We start from the raw sequence: 22370 nt of genomic DNA on the forward strand, positions 1-22370 counted from the left end.
GAAAACTCGATTGCACCAAAGAAACTTCGGTGCATTTTTTACTTTAATTATGGCAAGCAATTAAATCACCCAAATCTTGAGCAAAAATTTATATACTTTAATGTAAATGATGTTTAGTTTCATCCTTTGTCAGACCATCACGGCTATAAGCTGCCGACATAGTAAGCTTAACTGTTATGTAAATACATAATTTATGTCTTGCTTTTATAATGCTGGACTCGGTAACAGACAGAATTTGAACCCATAGAAATTAAGTTTCTAATTTTCTGTTCCAGTGATACTCAGTCAGAATGGCTTTTATAATGGTAATCAGTTACTGAAATAAACAAGTAAAATATGCGCCGAAGTTTCTTCGCAATCGAGTTTTCTGTACAGCCGCTACAGCGCATAATCAAGGCCACCGAAAGTAGATCTATCTTTCGTTAGTCTCGGTATAATACTGTATGAGCTGCGGCCCATGAAACTTTAACCACGGCCCGGTGGTGGCCTATCCTATATTGCCAGAAACGCGATTATGGCTAACTTTAACTTTAAATAAAATAAAAACTACGGGGGGTAGAAGGCTGCAATTTGTATGTTTGATGATTGGAGGGTGGATGATCAACATACCAATTTGCAGCCCTCTAGCCTCAGTAGTGTGTAAGTTCTGAGGGCGGACGGAAAAAAGTGCTGACGGACAGACAAAGCCGGCACAATAGTTTTCTTTTACAGAAAGCTAAAACCCTTTTATGCTTTTAATAATATTTATGTTTGCCATAATATTATCCCTTTTTCTTTCCAGGTGATCCGCCGAGCAAAGTAATTGTAAGTGTTCCTCTGTTTCATTTTTCAGTTTGGCAAAGAAATCTCCATTTTTTCAGATGAAGTCATTTTATTGGTTTGTGAAAGTTCAGGTAATTGAAAATCGTTATCGAGTCCCCCACCCCCTTTTTTTTAGTTATTTATCCATATCTTGCTGCTTATCTAACATAAATATGTTGTGTCACTATTGCTTGATTAATCTTTTTGCTCATCCAGATGTAACTATTTCCTTTAAATATTACTTTTAATTTATTTTTACACTATTACTGGATTTAGATATTACTTTATTAGTATTGGTACTCTGAGAGGGATTAATGTTGTGTCACTCTTGCTTGATAAACCTTTTAGATTTAGATGTTTCCTTTAAATATAACTTTTATTTTAACATTATTACTAGATTTAAATATTACTTTATTAGTATTAGCATTCTGAGAGGGATTAATGAATAGCTGCATCTAGGTGTCTACAGTTGTGTCATACGATAATTTTCTGTCAGTGTACGAAGTTGCTGTGGCACTAGAATATCTTGGTACCTGGTCTTGATATACAAAAAGCGTGGATGCGGTGGCGGCTCCTGTCTCAGTTTTCCTGGAAGCCATTCCCTCTTAGGAGAGTGAGTTTTCGCCGGAAAGTAATCTAGATATGCAGGAGTTTTTTATCAATTAGTCGCGAGGGCCGCTGCAGCGGAATTTATGCCCTAAGTTTCGAGCGAAAAAGGATCAGATTCGATTGGAACTTGGTCTTTCTCCCTTCTCAGCGTAAATTTATGTGGCAGCCAAACGAGGTAGCGTTTGATTTCTATTTGCTAAAAAGTCTCTGTTAGCGCTTGATGTAACTTGGTCAGTGTTTCCATAATTTTAACCTAATGTATCGTGTTTTTTTTTTTACTAGATAGGTCTATTTTCCAGTATCGTAAATGTCCACAAATAGCGATTGTCTGTCAGTGCTTTTCTCGTCTTAATTGAAGAGAGTGGTTTATTGCTCGTCTTCGCTTGGAGTAGGGCCGTCCAAGTTGTTTAGTCTGAGGGGCCACTCTTGAAAAAACAAAAAGTCATGCGGGCCACATGTGTATATGTATGTATATGTGTGTGTGTGAATGTATGTATATGTATATATATATATATATATATATATATATATATATATATACATATATATATATATATATATATATATATATATATATATATATATATATATATATATATATATATATATTTATATTTATATATATCAATATAAAGGAACCATAGAAACGCCAAAATGTGAAAAATAAGGCTACATTTCGAAAACCAAACTGTCTCTCTCCTCAGGCCTGAGGAGAGAGACAGTTTTGTCTCTGAAATATAGCCTTTATTTTCCACATTTAGCAGTTTCTATGGGCTCCCCTTTATATTTGATGGAATTCTGTTTTAACAGAAAATCTTTCACAGACATTTATAATATATATATATATATATATATATATATATATATATATATATATATATATATATATGTATATATATGTATATATATATATATATATATATATATATATATATATATATATATATATATATATATATATATATATATATATATATATATATATATATATATATATATATATATATACATATTACTCAGAATATATAGGAAAGGAAATTGACAAGTACTTATTTTTATGATACAAAAAGAGAAATGTACTTTTACTTATTTTTCCCTAGTGGGCCACTTTCTAAATCAAACGGGCCACTTTTGGCCCACGGGCATTGGGTTAGACGGCCCTGGCTTAGAGAGACGTTAATCTATAGATCTCGCTTTTTGACTTTGCTTGTGAATTTGCAAGTAGTGATAGGAAACAATAGAGCCCGAAGACCAACGTCATAGGGTAATAACAAGGCCTTGGTTACTGGTGGACAAGTCCATTTGTTTGTAGATAAGTATGCAAAGTATGTACGGTCAGTACTGTTGGTAAGCCACGTCTATTCTCTGCTCAGAATGTGTGTGTGTATATATATGTATGTATATATATATATATATATATATATATATATATATATATATATATATATATATATATATATATATATATATATATATGCTATATATGTATATATATATATATATATATATATATATATATATATATATATATATATATATATATATATATATATACTGTATATATATATATATATATATATATATATATATATATATATATATATATATATATATATATATATATATATACACACTCAAACATACATACACGCACACACACATATATACTAGATATATACACACATTTAGTTGCCTCTGACGCATTAGACTAAAGCTATGCTGAAAATCTTCCTCCCGAATTGGTTATTAATAGGCTACCGATGAATGCATCCATATCGTCATTAAATATTTATAGTTATATTATTTTTGTCATGCCAGAGGTTTTTGTGCATTACTTTCAAACTTGACACACTACAGCAAACACATGAATCGTTGAAACTACAGGTCTAATTTTCCTTAGTGACAACGCACAAACAAACAGGAAGTCGGTTAGGCGGTAATAGCATTCCTTTCACACACCCCGCCCTACGGGCCAAAATTTAATCATGTATACCTTAAGGAAGAAAAATTGCCCGCTACCTTTTCACTGTAGAAGAATATGATGAATATCTCTCACGTTACCCACTGACTCGCAAGAATTTGGACCGTCGGGGAATGTAGGGTTATGTAAAGTCTCTCTCTCTCTCTCTCTCTCTCTCTCTCTCTCTCTCTCTCTCTCTCTCTCTCTCTCTCTCTCCAAAACTAGGGCCGTTATGTTAAATCTCTCTCTCTTTTACAGCTAGAGCTGATATTACGTAAATAAGTCTCTCTCTCTCTCTCTCTCTCTCTCTCTCTCTCTCTCTCCATCATTTAGCCCCGATATCTCTCTTACAACTAACACTGATATTGTGTAAAGTCTCTCTCTCTCTCTCTCTCTCTCTCTCTCTCTCTCTCTCTCTCTCTCTCTCTCTCTCTCTCTCTCAACCTCTACTACCGCCGACATTACCGTGACCTCTGTATCTATAAGTTACAGCCAAAAATCGCTGTACCGACCGGAACGGAATCACTCTTTCATCGCACTGTAACACAAACGGCATGTACCATCGTGTGTGGGAAGCGATATAAAATAAATTTGTGCGTGTGTCATCAATTTTTATCGTTTCTCGCTTTTCGCGTCTCCTTGTTTATTTATGGATACAGAAACGTCAGGACGGAATATTTATCTTCGGAAGAGAGAGGGATATTTACGAGATCAGGCTGACGTAGGTGTTATAAAGGCGGGTTTTAGAGGAGTCCGAAGTCTGGTTCCTGAAGTCGTTCGTAAGTTTTTTGGGCGTCAGGTTTTTTTTTTTTTCCTGGCGTCTGCTTGCAAGCTGATGGAGAGGTGAGGGCAGTCATGGGAAGCACTGTGATAACTGTCAAGTGAGGTTTGGGGTATTCTCAGTGAATCTTTTTTTTTTTGAATGGGTGAATGTTAATTCATTTTTTAAAATATGTGAATGTTAATTGAATTTTTTTTAATGGGTGAATGTTAACTGAATCTCTTTAAATGGGTGAATGTTAATTGAATGTTTTTAAATGGGTGAATGTTAATTGAATGTTTTTAAATGGGTGAATGATAACTAAATTTTTTTAAATGGGTGAATGTTGATTGAATTTTTAAATGGTGAATGTTAATTTAGTTTTTTAAATAGGTGAATGTTAACTAAATTTTTTAATGGGTGAATGTTAATTTAGTTTTTTAAATAGGTGAATGCTAATTGAATTTTTTAAATGGGTTAATTTTAATTGAAGTTTTTAAATGGGTGAATGTTAATTGAATTTTTTTAATGGGTAAATGTTAATTGATTTCTTAATTGGGGAATGTTAATTGGATTTTTTTAGATGGGTGTATGTTAACTGAATTTTTTTGAATGGGTGAATGTTAATTGAATTTCTTTAAATCGGTGAACGTTAGTTGAATTTTTTAAATGGGTGAATGTTAATTGAATTTTTTTTAATGGGTGAATGTTATCCGAGTTTTTTTAATGGATGCATGTTAATTGAATTTTTTAAAATGAGTGAATGGTAATCACAGTGGAATGACTTGGTTTAGATCGAAATTTGCACGATATTGAGACGACTTTGTTTAAGTGAACTTTGCATGACAGTGAACACTGCACGATAGTGTGGACCTTATTTTTATTTGTATGGAAATTTCCACGGTACAGAGGAGGTTGTTTTATTTATAGGGAAAATTCCACGGTACAGAGGAGGTTGTTTTATTTGTAGGGGAAATTCCACGGTACAGAAGAGCTTGTATTTGCTTAGAGGGAATATTGAGTGATTAAGTGTCCCGTTTTATTGTTTTGGGTGGGCAGTGCATAGGAAAGTGCAGTAAACACTATGTAGTAGAAACTAATTGTTTGAAAAGAAAAATAACAAAAGGACCCCCGTTCAACTGAAGAAAATGAATGTATCTCCGGAGTAACTGTGAGTAAGCTTTGCTAAGCAAAATGTATTTACTTATGAAGGGCAGAAGTGTCAGTTTGACTTATGAAGGGCAGAACTTTTTGTCAATTTGCCTTATGAAGGGCAGAACTTTGTGTCATTTTGACTCATGAAGGGCAGAACTTTGTGTCAATTTGACTAATGAAGGACAGAACTGTGTCAATTCGACTCATGAAGGACAGAACTTTGTGTCAGTTTGACTCATGAAGGGCAGAACTTTGTGTCAGTTTGACTCATGAAGGACAGAACTTTGTATCATTTTGGCTTATGAAGGGCAGAACTTTGTGTTCATTAGACGCGCCGTCCTTCAGGATTTGTACCGTTGTTTCGATAAATATTCATGCTTATTATCCGAAAATAAATATTTTTGGTCTTCAAGAGTAAGGCTTGGTTATGTTTTAACTTTTTCAAAGCAGGATTTGTTTATATCTTAAACGTTTTAGAGTAAGTTTTGTTAATATTTTAAGCTTTTCAAAGGAAGATTTCCGTATATTTTAAGGTTTTCAAAGTAAGCTTTGTTTATAATTTAAGATTTTCAAAGTAACATTTGTTTATATTTTAAGCGATTCAAAGTAAGCTTTTACATTTTAAGTTTTTCAAAGCAAGCTTTGTGTAAACTTTTCAAGGTAAGCTTTGTTTATATTCTAAGCTTTTTAAGTAAGCATTTTTTATATTTCAAGTTTTTCAAAGTAAGCATTGTTTATATTTTAAGCCTTTCAAAGTAAGCTTTGTTATGTTTTCAGTTTTTTCAAAATAAGCTTTGTTTTTTGATATTTTAAACTTTTTAAAAGTGACCATTATTTAGTTTTCAAGCCTTTCAAAACAATCTTTGTTTATATGTTAACCTTTTCAGACAATCTTTGTTTATATTTTTTCTCAGTTTTTCAAAGTAACCTTTTATTTATATTTTATATTTTCCAGAGTAAGCTTTGTTTCCATTTCAATCCTTGCTAGGATCGTTGCGCCATCCATTCGTTCCTCACTTTACAACTTATTTTTTTGTGTCTTTTAAAATTTTCATTCTTCCATCCTCCTGATTTATAGCTTTGTTTCCGCGAGCAAATATTTCATCGCCGGGGGTTTTTTTGACTCCTCGAATATCCGAAAAGGATTTTGGGAGGGACAAAGAGTAGTCGCCACGTGTTGGGTCGTATATCATTCGTATTCTTCAAGCAAAACACATCATGCTTTCGCCTGCCTTCCTTCCCGACTGGGTGGGTGGGTTGGCGGGGTAGGGAGGGGGCGTTCAGAGCGGCGAGAGAGATCAGGCTTGAAAGCGCCTCGCGAGGAATAAATATGTGTTCGTTTTTGTAGGTGTTACAAAATGTGAATTTTTATTTATTTATTTTTTTTTTTTGGGGGGGGGGAGTGGCTGAGGCCGACGGGGTAGTAACTTCATATGTGTTTATTTCGACAGCTCTGAGCGAGGAATAAATATATTTATTTTTGTAGGTGTCACTGAGTGCGATTTTTTTTTATGCTGAGGCCGACGGGGTGGTAACTTTATACGTCTTTATTTCGACAGCTCTGGGTGAGGAATAAATATATATATTTATTTTTGGTGTTGGGAAATACTATTTTTTTAGGCTGAGGCCGACGGCGGTGGGGGTGGTAACTTAACGTCTTTATTTTGACAGCTCTGAAAGGAATTGGAAGCAAATATGTGTGTAGAAAATAAAGAGATTAGGGAAGTTTTATACTCGTCATTTTAAATATTTTCTTTTTCTTATGTTACAAAATGTGAATTTTTTTCATGCTGAGGCCGACGGGGTTGGGGTGGTAACTTAACATCTTTATTTCAGCAGCTCTGAAGGGAAAGGGCAGCAAATATGGGAAGAAAATAAAGAGATTAGGGAAAATGTCTACACTTCCTTTTAAAAATGGGAAGATAAAAGAATTATTGGTGTATGAAATGGCGGAGAGAATTCGCAACAAAAAGATGAATAAATATTAAATTATTATATAATCACTGAATTCGTTCTGACATCATACGTATTTACATTTTTATCTAATTATTTATTAATTTGTTAATTTAATTTTTTCGTTTTTGATAAGCGATATCTTCGTTCTTTATTTCCCTTTACCTTCTGTTACTTCTTTCTAATGTACACCATATTCTTTGGAAGCTTGAATTTCGAGTCAGTGGTCCCTGTAGGCTTGGAATAGCGTTTATCTTCTGAATAATAATAATAATAATAATAATAATAATAATAATAATAATAATAATAATAATAATTATTATTATTATTATTATTATTATTATTATTATTATTAAGAAGAAGAAGAAGAAGAAGAAGAAGAAGAAGAAGAAGAAGAAGAAGAAGAAGAAGAAGAAGAAGAAGAAGAAGAAGAAGAAGAAGAAGAAGAAGAAGAAGAAGAAGAAGAAGATACTCATAATAGCATGAGGCTTTAAATGGAGAAACAAACCCACAGTTATGCATGGGTAAAAATATATTTAAACATAAAGCTCTACAGAGAACTTTCGGGAATCTGTTCCAGCAGATTCCCGAAAGCTCTCTGTAGAAATTTATTTTTAAATATATTTTTACCCATGCAAATAATAATAGTAAATCCACAGTGGTGTAGATGTAAATATATATTCTAGAAATGTATTTTTACATCTACACCACTGTGGATTTCTTCAACATTTTAGTAACTCATGCTATTATGAGATAATAATAATAATAATAATAATAATAATAATAATAATAATAATAATAATAATAATCTAGAAGCACGAACAATTCTGAAGGAAGCCACAGCAACGGATGACGAACGATCTATCCTCCGAAGCTTTCGAACCCAACTGAACGCGGCCTTCGACTTTTCAATAAATACCGGGACGCCATCGCTCGTTCCTTCGCCGGCCCAAAAATCAAAAGATATATCTCGTCCGTTTCTTTTTTTTTATCTCGTCCGTTTTCTTTTTCTTTTTTTTTACCACGAAAGTGGATACATTACGAGTGTGGCTGGACGTGTTCGTTTTGTTGAAAAGCCACATCTTATATCTCTTGTGTGTTTGTGTGTGTGTTTGTGTGTTTCGGATGATATTGCACTGACGGGATTTAAAGGCGTCTTAATTCAATGATAAAGGGGGTAGGGGGAGTGGGAGGAAGGGGGGCTGGGGTGGAGGGATGGGGAAGGGAAGGGGTTCCGCCGGACCGAGTCAAGCTGGTTGTTGTTGTATCTCTCTCTCTCTCTCTCTCTCTCTCTCTCTCTCTCTCTCTCTCTCTCTCTCTCTCTCTCTCTAACGCAGTAAAAAAAGATTGATATGTGTGGTAATTGGTTTTCGTCTTTGCATATTATCTCTCTCTATCTCTCTCTCTATATATATATATATATATATATATATATATATGAATATATCTTTTGTGTATGCGTATAACACTATCTATACACACGATATATATATATATATATATATATATATATATATATATATATATATATATATATATATATATATATATATATATATATATATATAGAGAGAGAGAGAGAGAGAGAGAGAGAGAGAGAGAGAGAGAGAGAGAGAGAGAGAGAGAGAGAGAGCGAGCTATCGCTGTACATAATGTGTATTTTACTCGTGTCCTTAGCACATATTATAGTACAGGAGAAATAACCATTTGCTATATATCTGAGTCCCTGCGAGGTTATACCCACGAATTTGGTTTCCTAGCACTAGAACAACCTCGCCTCTGCTAGGCAGAAGGGCGTTGGGGAATTTCCTGTGGACCCAGAAGGATTTTCCTGGATAATAAACGGCGCGGCGCCGTGGTGCCTTACCTTTCCTTTGAGGATCAGGTGAGCCTTTGATGCGCGCCGTTCGCTCGGAGTCCTTCTCCAAGGGTCGAGTAGGACATTGAGGTCCTTCAGAGACAACTATGTTGAGGAGTGCTGGAGAGGGTCGTGTTATTCTCCTGTAACGCTTGGCCTCTCTCTCTCTCTCTCTCTCTCTCTCTCTCTCTCTCTCTCTCTCTCTCTCTCTCTCTCTCTCTCGTGTATATTCTTCTACCTATTCTTTCGCCGGAGTCGCGTCTCTTTATTTTGCCCTCTTCTTCCGACAAATGACTTTCCTTATTCTTCCTTCTTCTTCCTACGGATTCCCCTCATTTTCTTCCTTATCGTGCCCTCATTTTCTTCCTCATTTTCTTCTTCATCTTCCCATAATTTTCATCTTCATTTTCTTCCTCATCTTCCTCCTCATTTTCTTCCTCACCTTGCCCTCATTCTTCCCCTCGTTTTCTTCCTTATCTTCCCCTCATTTTCATCCTCATTTTTTCTTTTTCATATTTCCCTCATTTTCTTCCACATCTTCCCCCCATATTCTTCCTCATCTTCCCCCATTTTCCTCCTCATTTTCTTTATAATCTTCCCCTCTTTTTCTTCCTCATCTTCCCATAATTTTCCTCCTCATTTTCTTCATCATCTTCCCCACGTTTTCTTCCTCATCTTCCCATAATTTTCCTCCTCATTTTCTTCATCATCTTCCCCACGTTTTCTTCCTCATCTTCCCATAATTTTCCTCCTCATTTTCTTCCTCATTTCCCCCTCATTTCCCTCATGTTATTAGTAATCTTACCCCATTTCCTCCCCATTTTCTTCCTTATATTTCCATGATTTTCCTCCTCATTTACTTCCTCACCTTCCCCGTAATTTTCCTCCTCTTCTACACCGTTCCCCTTTCTCTTGTTCGTCCCTATAACCCCCTTTCCTCTGGTTTTTTTTCCTCCTCCTCCTCCTCCCCCTCTTGGTTTTCCTCTTCCTTCCTTGGGTCCATGACCCTACTTATACCTCCTCCTCCCCCACCTCCTTCTTCCTTGCCCTCATGCGTTTCAGTCATTATCTGGGTCTTAAAGTCACTTTAATGATGAATTTAACAATCGTGCGTCCTCTCTCTCTCTCTCTCTCTCTCTCTCTCTCTCTCTCTCTCTCTCTCTCACTAGATCGAAATGTTGTGTTATTAAACATCATTTTATAAAATATCATTAAGTAAGTTTTTATTTTTATCTTTGTTTAAAATAGCCTGCGTTCATTGACAAATATTGATATAAAGACGACAACTTTATTATCAATTTGGAAATATTTTTTGTGAATTCAAAAATAATTTTACTGTAATGAAGTCGTCTCTTACGCATGCGTCAGCTATATATGCGGTCTGATTTTACGCCCAACTAAAAAGTAGTAATCGTTGCTCATGAAATGGTAATATTGGAATTCACAATCCGGCATTTAAGAATTTTATTTTTTCCGTATCTGTGGTTCTGTTTGTGTGTGCGTGTATTTGTGTATGTGTGAGCTTTGGATATATGCGCCATTATGTACTTTTCGAAGTAACGGTAGCAGCTAGGTAATTTTGACATTTATGCATCATGAATAATATCATAAACGATGGTTACTTTATGATGAATATTCATGGCATTAAAATGTGTTGCAAAATCTCTGAAGCTGTAATCAAATGCTTACTTTCTTGTACGTTTTAGGACCATTTAAACGCCAAATATTGTAAAAAATGTTATTCAGAAGCTGAATAAAATCCTGCTCACAACAGCAACACATTAATTCCTTTAGGGACCATTGATGTCTGTAAGTGTAGGGGTTCTGGAGACAAAAATGACTTGGTCTGAAACGGCGAGGAATATAGCAGTAAATTTTTCATATTCATGATATTTTGTTTAATGGAGTCTTTTTTTTTGTAACGTTGAAAAGGAAATATAATTAATGCCCATTCATCGTCAAGGTAAAAAAATAGTTTACCGTAGATTTCAGGCAAATTACTTTTAATTAAAATTAATGTTTGTTGTAGTCAAAGAGTTTCATAGCTTTAGAAAGTGACTTACTTCTTTTGAACGAATTGTCGCTGGAATCTGCTATTAATTTTGGCCATTAAGGCCATTAAAAGGAAAGTTAATGAGAATCTGCAGCTTTAGAATGAAAAGCTCTGACTTTAATTTTTAATCGGTCATTACAGCCTGATTAACATGTTTCGTCGTATACGTGATTAACTCCCGTACGTGATCATGAAAGACAGATTTATACTGGGTCTCCTGTGTGAAAAATAACAAAAAATGCGCCGAAGTTTCCTCGGCGCAATCGAGTTTTCTCTACAGCGTACAATGCTCTATAAAACTCTCAGCCACGTTCCATGAGACTCTCAGCCGTGGCCCATGAAACTCTCAGCCGCGGCCCATGAAACTCTCAGCCGCGGCCCATGAAACTCTCAGCCGCGGCCCATGGAACGTTCAGCCACGGCCCATGAAACTCAGCTGAGGCCCATGACACTTTCAGCCACGGCCCATGAAACTTTCAGCCGCGGCCCATGAAATTTTCAGCCACAGCCCGGTGGTGGCCGGTGTTGTTGACACCTATAGCGGTGCCAGACGCATGATTATGGCTAACTTTAACCTTAAATAAAATAAAAACTAATGAGGCTACAGGGCTGCAATTAGGTACGTTTGATGATTGGAGGGTGGGTGATCAACATACCAATTTGCAGCCCTCTAGCCTCAGTAGTTTTTAAGATCTGAAGGCGGACGGACAGACAAAAAGCCATCTGAATAGCTTTCTTTTACAGAAAACTCAAAACAATATTTTGAATTTTTTTGGAACAGGGGTCATTTCATTAATGGTTTAGATAAAGTAGTCAGTTGCTGAAACCATAGACTTTATAAAATTATAATTCTCTACCGCCTTTAAAGCCTTGTGTATATTGAATTAAAGCTTTAAAAGAAAGTTCAAGCTTAAATATCATTACTCCTTTAGATAAAGTATTCAGTTATTGAAATCACACATTTTTTAAGATCATAATTCTTTAGTGCTTTTAAAGCCACGTGTATGCTAAATTAAGGCTTCAAAGTCCAGTTAAAGTTTAAATAACATTTCATTTCATGACTCCTTTAGACAAAGTATTCAGTTATTGAAATCATAGACTATAAAATTATAATTTTTTGGTGCCTTTTAAAGCTTTGTGCATGTTGACGTACGGCCTTGAATCAACTTCAGCTTTAAATAACTTTAAATAACTTGATAAACTCCTCCAGCTACTCGGAGGAGTAAACTCTTAGTTTGGAATCGCAACTTGAATTTTTAAACAGTGCAACGGTATTCTCTTAAAGACATGAATTGGGGGTTGATTTAAAAGGTCAGATAGTACTGAAGTAGAAATTAGAAGGTCACTGGTCTTTCCATGGTAATGAATTTTAGTGGCACTAATCGCCATATGTAAAAAGTAGCCCACTTTTTAGTTTTCTATAAAAGAAAACTATTGAGATGGCTATATTTGTCTGTCCGTCCGCACTTTTTCTGTCCGCCCTCAGATCTTAAAAACTAGTGAGGCTAGAGGGCTGCAAATTGGTATGTTGATCATCCACACTCCAATCATCAAACCTACCAAACTGCAGCCCTCTAGCCTCAATAGTTTTTTTTTTATTTAAGGTTAAAGTTAGCAATGATCGTGCGTCTGGCACCGCTATACGTGCCAACAACACAGGCCATCACTAAGTCGTGGCTGAAAGTTTCATGGGCCGTGGCTGAGAGTTTCATACAGCATCATACGCTGTAGAGAAAACTCGATTGCGCCGAAGAAACCTCGGTGCAGTTTTTACTTGTTTATTTTTCATTCCAATACAGTTCTTTCAAATAAAAAAATTATTATTTTATTCCAATACAATTCTTTTTCATTCAAATAAATTCCTTTCAATTAAAAAAAATGTTTTGTCATTTTCACTGAAGAATACTTGTAATCTGAGCGCTTTTTTTTTTTTAATTCGACGTGCAATTGTTTTTCGTTTAGGAATAAAGTCATGAAACCTCATTAGTGTTTATAAAATGATTATTGAATTTTAAGCTAATTAGCTCGGAATTAAAAACCTATTATTTGCCATCCCCACTTAAAAAATGCCGTGGATTTGATGCATATTTTTTTTTATATAGCCACACAATCAGATTTTTCATTTACTAATAAACCCATACCGCTTATGTTTTAGAGCTGTTAAAAATTCGCCGGTATTAACGGAAAAGTATACTATTTTTTGTGTATGTATGTGTGTGTAAAATCACCCGACGTCTTTCTAAAGCCTCTCTAGTATAAATGAGAAAATCCTGTTTTTTTTTTTTTTTTTTTTTTTAAGAGAGCGCATGTTCGTAGAAATTCAATCCGCTATCCAGTGAAAACCGTATTCGGCATCGGTATTTTATGGTGTGTGTATGTGTGTGTGTGTGTGTGTGTGTATGTAGGCTATGTATGTAAATCACCGTTAGATTTCCAGTAAATACTTTATCCGGGCATTGGTATTTTTTAATGTGTGTAGTATATGTGTGCTTCTGTGTATATTACCCTGGCGGCATTCTTTTGAAAGTGTTGGGCATCGGTACGTGTGTGTGTGTATGTATGTGTGTGCATATGTGTGTACGTGTGTGTGTAAATTCAGGCGTCATATTTCCATCAATATTTTTTTTTGTGTACCTATGTGTGTGTGTGTAAATTCACCTGCCAACATTCTACTAAAAAGTGTTGGGGCAACGATAAACTTTTGGTGTGTGTATACGTGTGTGTAAAACCACCAGTATTTTTTAGTGTACCTATATATATATGTGTGTGTGTGTATAAACTTCACCAGCCATCCCTCTCCTGAAAACTGTATCGGAGCATCCACACTGAAAAATGCTCCGAATTCGACGGATGTCATTTTTTCCATTCCCCCCCCCCCTCACCTCCCTTCCCCACGCTCCTGCTCCTGGTCGGTCGGCCATCATGATCCGCTCCAGACACTTCTCGGGAGGACGATAAATCATGCGTTTCATCACTGGGAAGGGGGGAGGGAGGGGGAAGGGGAGGGGGGAAAAAGGGGGAGGACTTTTCTATCGTTTATCACGAATATTTGCGGCGAGGTACAAAGGCTATTGAATATTGAATGTGCAGAAGGGGTTGGGGGGAGGAGAGGGGGGGGGAGGAGAGGGGAAGGGGAGAGAGGAGGGGGGGGGTGCGACGAGAGAAAAAGTAGGTCGCATCTTTGCCGAAAGGAGGAGAGTGTATGGGTGGATAGATAGTAGGAGAGAGAGAGAGAGAGAGAGAGAGAGAGAGAGAGAGAGAGAGAGAGAGAGAGAGAGAGAGAGTTTTGAGGGTTTTCTGAGGTGGAAGTAGTACTGTTGTTTATTGGTCTGGATGTAATGTAGTGGTGAGGATGCTCACGTTTATATATATATATATATATATATATATATATATATATATATATATATATATATATATATATATATATATATATATATATATATATATATATATATATATATATATATATATATATATATATATATATATATATATATATATACATACATACATATTGTATGTATATGCCCAGTCTTTTGTACATTTCTTATCTTTCTCATTATGAAACTTGTTATACTAAAAAATAAACTGATATCCTCATCGTAGGCGAAAATTGTTAAACAATATTTTTCCTACTTCTTCATCATGAAACCAAGTCGGTAACACTAGCAGTTTGATTTCATCTTCTTCCATTCTCTAAGTAAACGAAGCATCTTCGCACTGGTTTTAGCATTAATTATTCTTATTCGTGAACGTTCTGAGAAGCGACAAAGACTTTTTTTCCTGGGTACGTTAACATATACAGAATAAATTGTCTTCGCAAATTAACATACATGAAGATAATTCATCTTCGTCTATTATAGTGCACAGAAATAAATCATAGACTTACTAATATATAAATGAATATATAAAAAAACTCATCTTGATCCATTAGGATATAAGGAAACGATTTTCTTGGAGTTACTAACATAGAGATAAAGATATAAATATTTCATCTTGATCCATTAGAATATGAGGCACCAATTCTAGAGTTAATAACAGTGACATACAAAAAAATAATTTATTCATTAATTAACATACGCAGAAAAAAATCATATTTACGTATTTATTAACATATGCAAAAAATCGTATTTATTCACTAATTAACATACACAAAAAATCACATTTAATCATCAATTAAAATACGCAGAAAAATCATATTTATTCATTAATTAACATACGCAAAAATCATATTTATTCATTAACATACGCAAAAAGTCGCATTTATTCATTAATTAACATACGCAAAAAATCACATTTAATCATGAATTAAAATACGCAGAAATAATCATATTTATTCATTAATTAACACACGCAGAAAAACATCATATTTATTCATTAATTAACACACGCAGAAAAAATCATGTTTATTCATTAATTAACATACACAAAAAAATCATATTTAATCATTAATTAACAAACGCAAAAAATCATATTTATTCATTAATTACCATACGCAAAAACAATCTATTCATTAATTAACATACGCAAAAAATCATATTTAATCATTAATTAAACTAGGCAGAAATAATCATATTTAGTCACTAATTAACATACGCAAAAAATCATATTTATTCGTTAACACGCAAAAAAATCGTATTTATTCATTAATTAACAAACGGAAAAAAAATCATAGTGAGTCATTAATTAAAATACGCAGAATAATGAAACTTATTCATTATTTAACATACGCAAAAAAATCATATCTATTCATTAATTAACATACGCAGAAAAAATCATGTTTATTCATTAATTAACATACACAAAAAATCATATTTAATCATTAATTAACATACGCACAAAAAAATCATATTTATTCATTAATTAACATACGCAAAAAATCATATTTATTCATTAATTAACATACGCAAAAAAATCATATCTATTAATTAACATACGGCAAAAAATCATATCTATTCATTAATTAACATACGCAAAAAAATCACATCCATTCATTAATTACCATACGCAGAAAAAAAATCACTTTTATTCATTAGAACATAGCGAAAAGCCTCACCAAGTTTATTATACGACTCGGCCCTTAGACCTCTCATCTCAAGGCAGACCGAACTGCGTATGAAAATCATAAATTCAAGTTCATTAAACAACTCGGCTATTTACCAGTCCGTCCGTTTTACAAGCAATTGCCGTTGCAAGCGCTGGGGTTCCGGGAATTAAGCCGTAACAGGAGAAAAATGACCAAGAAGCAATTACGCAGAAGCTGTTAAAACGAGAGGAAGAGGTGAAAAAGGAGAGGGAAAGACTAATGGATCTTGTAAGTATGGCAGGTGGATGATGGGGAGCGGAAGTTGAAAGAGAGAGAAGCAGGTATATTGAAGAATTGGTGAGGGATTTTTGGAGAGAGAGAGAGAGAGAGAGAGAGAGAGAGAAGGTCTTAAACTGAGCGAGATTTCTATTATTGTGGAGAGAGAGAGAGAGAGAGAGAGAGAGAGAGAGAGAGAGAGAGAGAGAGAGAGAGAGAGAGAGAGAGAGAGAGATTGTTCAAGGTCTTAAACTGTGTGATTTGAACTGAGAGAGAGAGAGAGAGAGAGAGAGAGAGAGAGAGAGATTGTTCAAGGTCTTAAACTAAGCGATGTGATTTCTATTATTGTGGAGAGAGAGAGAGAAAGTCTTAAGCTGAGCCGCCAGGTTTCTAGTGCTATGGAAGAGAGAGAGAGAGAGAGAGAGAGAGAGAGAGAAACTGAGCAGGGTGATTTCTGTTATTGTGGAGAAGAGAAAGTCTTAAGCTGAGCGAAAGTCTCTATTGTGGAAGAGAGAGAGAGAGAGAGAGAGATTTTGTTCAAAGTCTTGAACTGAGCGACCAGGTTTCTATTGATACAGACTGAAAAATGTAAGAGAAGTAGCGGGAGAGATTTTTACCAATTTATGAACTGAACTGCGAAGGTAAACAAAGCTATCAAGCATCGGAAATGTTTTTTTTTTTCACTTTTTGTATTATTTTTAATAGGCAAGGCAAATCAAGACGCAATTAAATAGCCTGTGAATTAACCTCTCATCTTAAAGGCACTTGAAATGCATAACAAGAAAAAAAAATTAAATTCATAAAAGAATACAAAACAGAATTCTCCAAGACAAAGACACGACAAAAAGAAAAAAATAAGTTGAATGAATTTCTTAAACGGCACCCCCCCCCCAAAAAAAAAAATAGAACGGCTGGCAGATAAACTGACTTGCCTTGCAGATTGACATATGAAGATCCGATATTCGTTCGTAAAATCGCTTTGTGAGTTCTCTAGGATTTAATTCCCGTTAAGAGGGGGCATAGGGTATTGTACAATGTTTTTAAAGAGACACACAGAGAGAAGTAGGGCAGCTGTACCCTTTGGTACGCGTGCGCGACTTTCTTGATATGAATATGGAGGAACCAGAGGTGATTTGCATGTTTGCTTTTAAAGCATCTTTGGAAGCAGAGTGAATATGCAGAGCCAGGGTGCTTTTTTGTATAGTTAAGACAGGTTACTATATTGCACAGATATTCGCTTTTAATTGGTAGCGAATTTTACGCTTGAAGGCGACTGTCTACTTCAATTTGGCTGGTCCGCTGGTATGGTCGCTAGTGTCGTGACATGCCTCTCAGATGTCGAGAGTTTGCGCCTCCCCAGGGCTATGAAAAAATCACGGGTTCTGTATCATGACTAGTTACTGCCGTAGTGTGGGGTCTGCGGTGAGAGGTTGAAACCAACATTCTTTGGAAGCTTGCATTTCAAGTCAATGTGTGCTTGTTCCATGAGAAAAGGTTTCATCTACCGAAATAATAATAATAATAATAATAATAATAATAATAATAATAATAATAATAATAATAATAATAATAATAATAATAATAATACGTGGATTAAGATTCCTCTAAGGATAAGTTTATGGGCTTAGTTTGCGAAAAGGAGTATTCTGCTATGCATATCTGTAAAGGTATGTAAGGGATTATAGCATTTTGTTGTTATTATTTATAGAGCTGACACATTCATATATAAAACTACCAAAAATTCAGTTGACTTGCTAAGTAAATTATGTGACAACTGTAAAACAGATACAGGAGAAATTTCAATCTCGGCCCTTTCGAGTAGCCTACATACCCTCACCAATCTCGGCCCTTTCAGTACATACCCTCACCAATCTAGGCCCCTGTGAATGCATACTTCAGTTAGGAGTAAGGTCTTGTTAAAAATGTAAGGAAATCATAATTAGAAACGAGATGGATTCCATGGCTACAAATTGTTGACTGTTATTGATGCTCAGCCAAAGTTAATTATTTAGAAGGGGTTATCAAATGCATAATTACTTCACTTTCATTGAAATCCTTTCGTCCTTTCTTAACATACAAAGAAATAAATATACACATACACACACAAACACACACACATATATATGTGTGTATGTATGTGTTTATCTCTTTAAAAGCACCCTGTATAATACCCTATGCCCCATCTACAAACACTGCTATTGCAATATAATTTGTATATGTTGTTACATATACGACTACTGAGTATAGTAATGGATATAATGTCATCTTGCAATACAATTTAAGTATTCTGTTGTTATAGATACTACTAATGATGCTTTAATGCTGTATATACGACCAAACCAGTATAGCTTGTGATCGTGTAAGTACCGAACAGTGTGGTCTTGGGAGTATTCCCAAAATCAATTCCCCCCCGGGGGGTTAGTGCCGTCAGTGCACTTCACGGGCCCGTGAGGTGCACTGTAGGCATTACTAAAGGTTCTTTGCAACGTCCGTTCGTCCCTTAGCTGCAACCCCTTTCATTCCTTTTACCGTACTTCCATTCATATTATCTTTCTTCCATCTTGCTATCTACCCTCTCCTAACAATTATTTCATAATGCAACTGCGAGGTTTTCCTCCTGTTACACCTTTCAAACTCACCTACTCTCAATTTCCTTTCCAGCGCTGAATGACCTCATAGGTCCCAGTGCTTTGGCCTAAACTATATATTCCATTCCATTCCAAAATCAAATTCCATTCCATTCCAAAATCAAATTCCATTCCATTCCAAAATCAAATCGTGAGTTATAAATGTTACCTTGAAAGAAAAAAGAAAGAAAGTTTAGCTTCCACTAGCTTACCGTTCATTCATTTGCAAACTTTCGATCGGGGCATTCAGGTAACGCCTGCAGAAGCAAACTCAATTCTACAAGTCCCGTTTACATTCAACTTATCCATTACGACAAATATAAGTGGAAGTTTCTAGCGCACAACCCTTAAAATCGCCACGGTTGACCAAGCCGTGAATAGTAGCACACCTATTCAGCTCTTACCCGACGATTACATTCACTCCCGACTGTGAGAAAGGAATATGAAAACCTCCTCTGTTGTCTCAGACATGTAAGCTGGTCATTACTTACTTGAGAACAATGCCGCTTCGGGATTTCTACTGAAGGAACATCACGAATTTTCCCCGAGTTCACCGCCCTTACTGTGAACCCATTTCACGACAATGCCAATTTAACTCGATTTTCGTGTCTTGGCAAAATCGTGAGTTTTCGTGGGGGCTAAAAGCCGAGCAAACACACCCGATGCTTTTCTTTTTTCCTAGAAACGGGAATGCCGTGGATTTAAATACAGCATTCATACGCGAGGCCGTAACGCTTTGTCAAAACACGCCCCGATTTCTTGAAACGTAGGCATATGGGCTGATGCACGCAAGCACGTAATTGCTCACGCAGTGAGTGAATGAATTCCCAGATCAGAGAAAAAAGGAGAGAGAGAGAGAGAGGTGTCATGTCCTCAAACCATATCCGACGTCAGTGACCTTGGTTGGTGTGACGCCAGGTAACTTAAAATCAAATGTTTCGGGTCCTCAGACCAGAAAAGAAAAGGAGAAAAACTGAGAGGGAGAGTGAGAAGTTTCAGTGTCTTAATGGCACGAAGAGAGAGAGAGAGAGAGAGAGAGAGAGAGAGAGAGAGAGAGAGAGAGAGAGAGAGAGAGAATAAAAAAAGGGAGAGAGATATAGAGGATTGAATATCTATTAAATAAAAAAAAATAATGAAAGAACGAGAGAATTTGGAAGTCTTAACATTAGAAAAGAAGAAGAAGAAGAAGAAGAAGAAGAAGAAGAGAGAGAGAGAGAGAGAGAGAGAGAGAGAGAGAGAGAGAGAGAGAATATGTCCCTATCCCAGAATGAAAAGGGACAGGAGGTATAGGTTTTGAATGTCCATTAAGTCAGAAAAATATTGAAAGAACGATTGAAAGTCTTAGAAGAAGAAGAAGAAGAAGAAAAGAAGAGAGAGAGAGAGAGAGAGAGAGAGAGAGAGAGAGAGAGAGAGAGAGATTGGTCGATAAAATGTTGTACTGTGAAGCTTTTTAAATGCGTATCTGTGTGTGTGTGTGTGTGTGTGTGTGTGTGTGTGGTGTTTCAACGTGTAGTCAACACCTTTAAGGCAACATTACTGTCAGTTATTCCCTTTGTTTTGAATGCGACTTGGTGGGGAGGGGAAGGGGGATGGTGAGAGGAAGAGGGGTGGAGGGGTACCAGTTCCTTTAATTCATCATTACTTTGCGTGCGAGAATAAGATTTTGTTTTTTATTTTATTTTTGTTTTAATTTTTCTCGGTATCATCATCTTTGCTCCCCGTTTCAATTTATTCGCTTTATTATAAATTGTGGTAAAATTACCTCAAAATGTGTTGTGCATTAATAAATAAGGAGCCTTTTGATACACATTTTTAAGACTTTTGAATTTATTTATATATATATATATATATATATATATATATATATATATATATATATATATATATATATATATAACATATTTATATATATATATATATTGTATATATATATATATTATATATATAAATTTAGAATATTATTTAAATATACAGGAGTAAAGATAATGTAAGATCTTTTGAATTTATATATACATATGTATATACAGTATATATATGTATATATAATATATATATATATATATGTGTGTGTGTGTGTATGGATGTATGTACATGTGTGTATGTGTGTTTATGTAATGTAAATGTAATGTAAAAGAAAAGAATGATGAAAACCGAAAGAAAGCCATTACGAATTGAAATTTGAAGATGCACAGATCATCATCAAAATACTGTTATAAAAGAAACTTAATCAGTGGTAGAGATTTAAAAATACTTTGTCGTATTTTTGCCCCTTCGGCTTCTAAAGTGGGGAAACAAATAAGAAAGGATATAAACAAAAGAAAATGAAGAACAAATCAAACTGTTGTAAAAATGACGTTTCGAAAGAGTTTGACTCCCCTAAATCCAGTGTACTAAAACACTAAATCCCATTTCCTGAAATCGTACGATTCCAGGAGGAACGGTTTTCTAGTGCCACTAAATATCGGAAAAAACGACAACTGCTATTCTGTAGTAACCGTTATTTAGTGTGACATAGTATTTTTATGAACTGTGAACATGTATAGGCCCTGTATTCAAGTTCAGTACAATTTTTGTAACTGAAATGACGTACTTATTCATTAAAATCGAATATGTAGGTATAATTATTAACTAAAAATCTTCAGTTAATTATTCTACATTAGCAAAGATCTAGGTTTACAGATTATTAACTACAAATTCTTTAGTTAATTATTCATTAATAACGATTATTTAGCACTACAGATTATAAAATATTCAGCCTTCAGCTTCGCAGAAATCCGTATTGTGGTTAAATATATTAGTTTACTGGAATATTTGATATGTGAACTTCGGTATTGTAAAGACCAGTGTTCGGTACAGCGAAATTTTCGGGAGGTTAGAACTTAGCCCCATAAGGGTAGACGGCATGGCTATAAAAAAAAAAAAACGGTAACCAATACTTAGTGGCTCAAACTACTAGACAGCTAAGTGAAGTCCATCGAAGGAGAAACGGTAATTAACTGAGAACCATTACCAAGAGTCATAATTTAAGAGCCGCCGCAAAAGAGACGCGGTGTGTTGAGGGAGAACCCATACAAAAAGACGTCACGCAACCCCCATCCTCCCTCCCCAATTGATGTAGCTGAAGCACTGGTCGTTGGCGCCCCGAATGGAAAATCCCCCCCCCCCCCGCCACCCCCACTCACTCTTTGTCCCTGCGTGCATGTCTGCTTAATGGATAACTCTTCTCCCCTCCCGAGGAAGAGAGAAAAAAAATCTCCTTCTGGACATTGATGGATTGAGGGAAAAAGAG

The 22370-nt window shown here is 35.3% G+C and overlaps 1 protein-coding gene across 1 annotated transcript in view; it reads left to right on the forward strand.

Annotated features, from left to right (window-relative positions):
- Positions 1 to 728: 728 nt before the first annotated feature.
- LOC136825185 (uncharacterized) overlaps positions 729 to 22370 on the forward strand; it is a 49014-nt gene continuing 27372 nt past the window's right edge. The window contains exons 1-3 of the mRNA XM_067081210.1: positions 729 to 781; positions 1411 to 1414; positions 9787 to 9891. Of these exons, the coding sequence (XP_066937311.1) occupies positions 729 to 781; positions 1411 to 1414; positions 9787 to 9891 (162 nt within the window). The remainder of the gene's footprint in view (positions 782 to 1410; positions 1415 to 9786; positions 9892 to 22370) is intronic.

Source organism: Macrobrachium rosenbergii, chromosome 37 (genome assembly GCF_040412425.1).
Source record: "Macrobrachium rosenbergii isolate ZJJX-2024 chromosome 37, ASM4041242v1, whole genome shotgun sequence".
In the NCBI taxonomy this organism is placed as follows: domain Eukaryota; kingdom Metazoa; phylum Arthropoda; class Malacostraca; order Decapoda; family Palaemonidae; genus Macrobrachium; species Macrobrachium rosenbergii.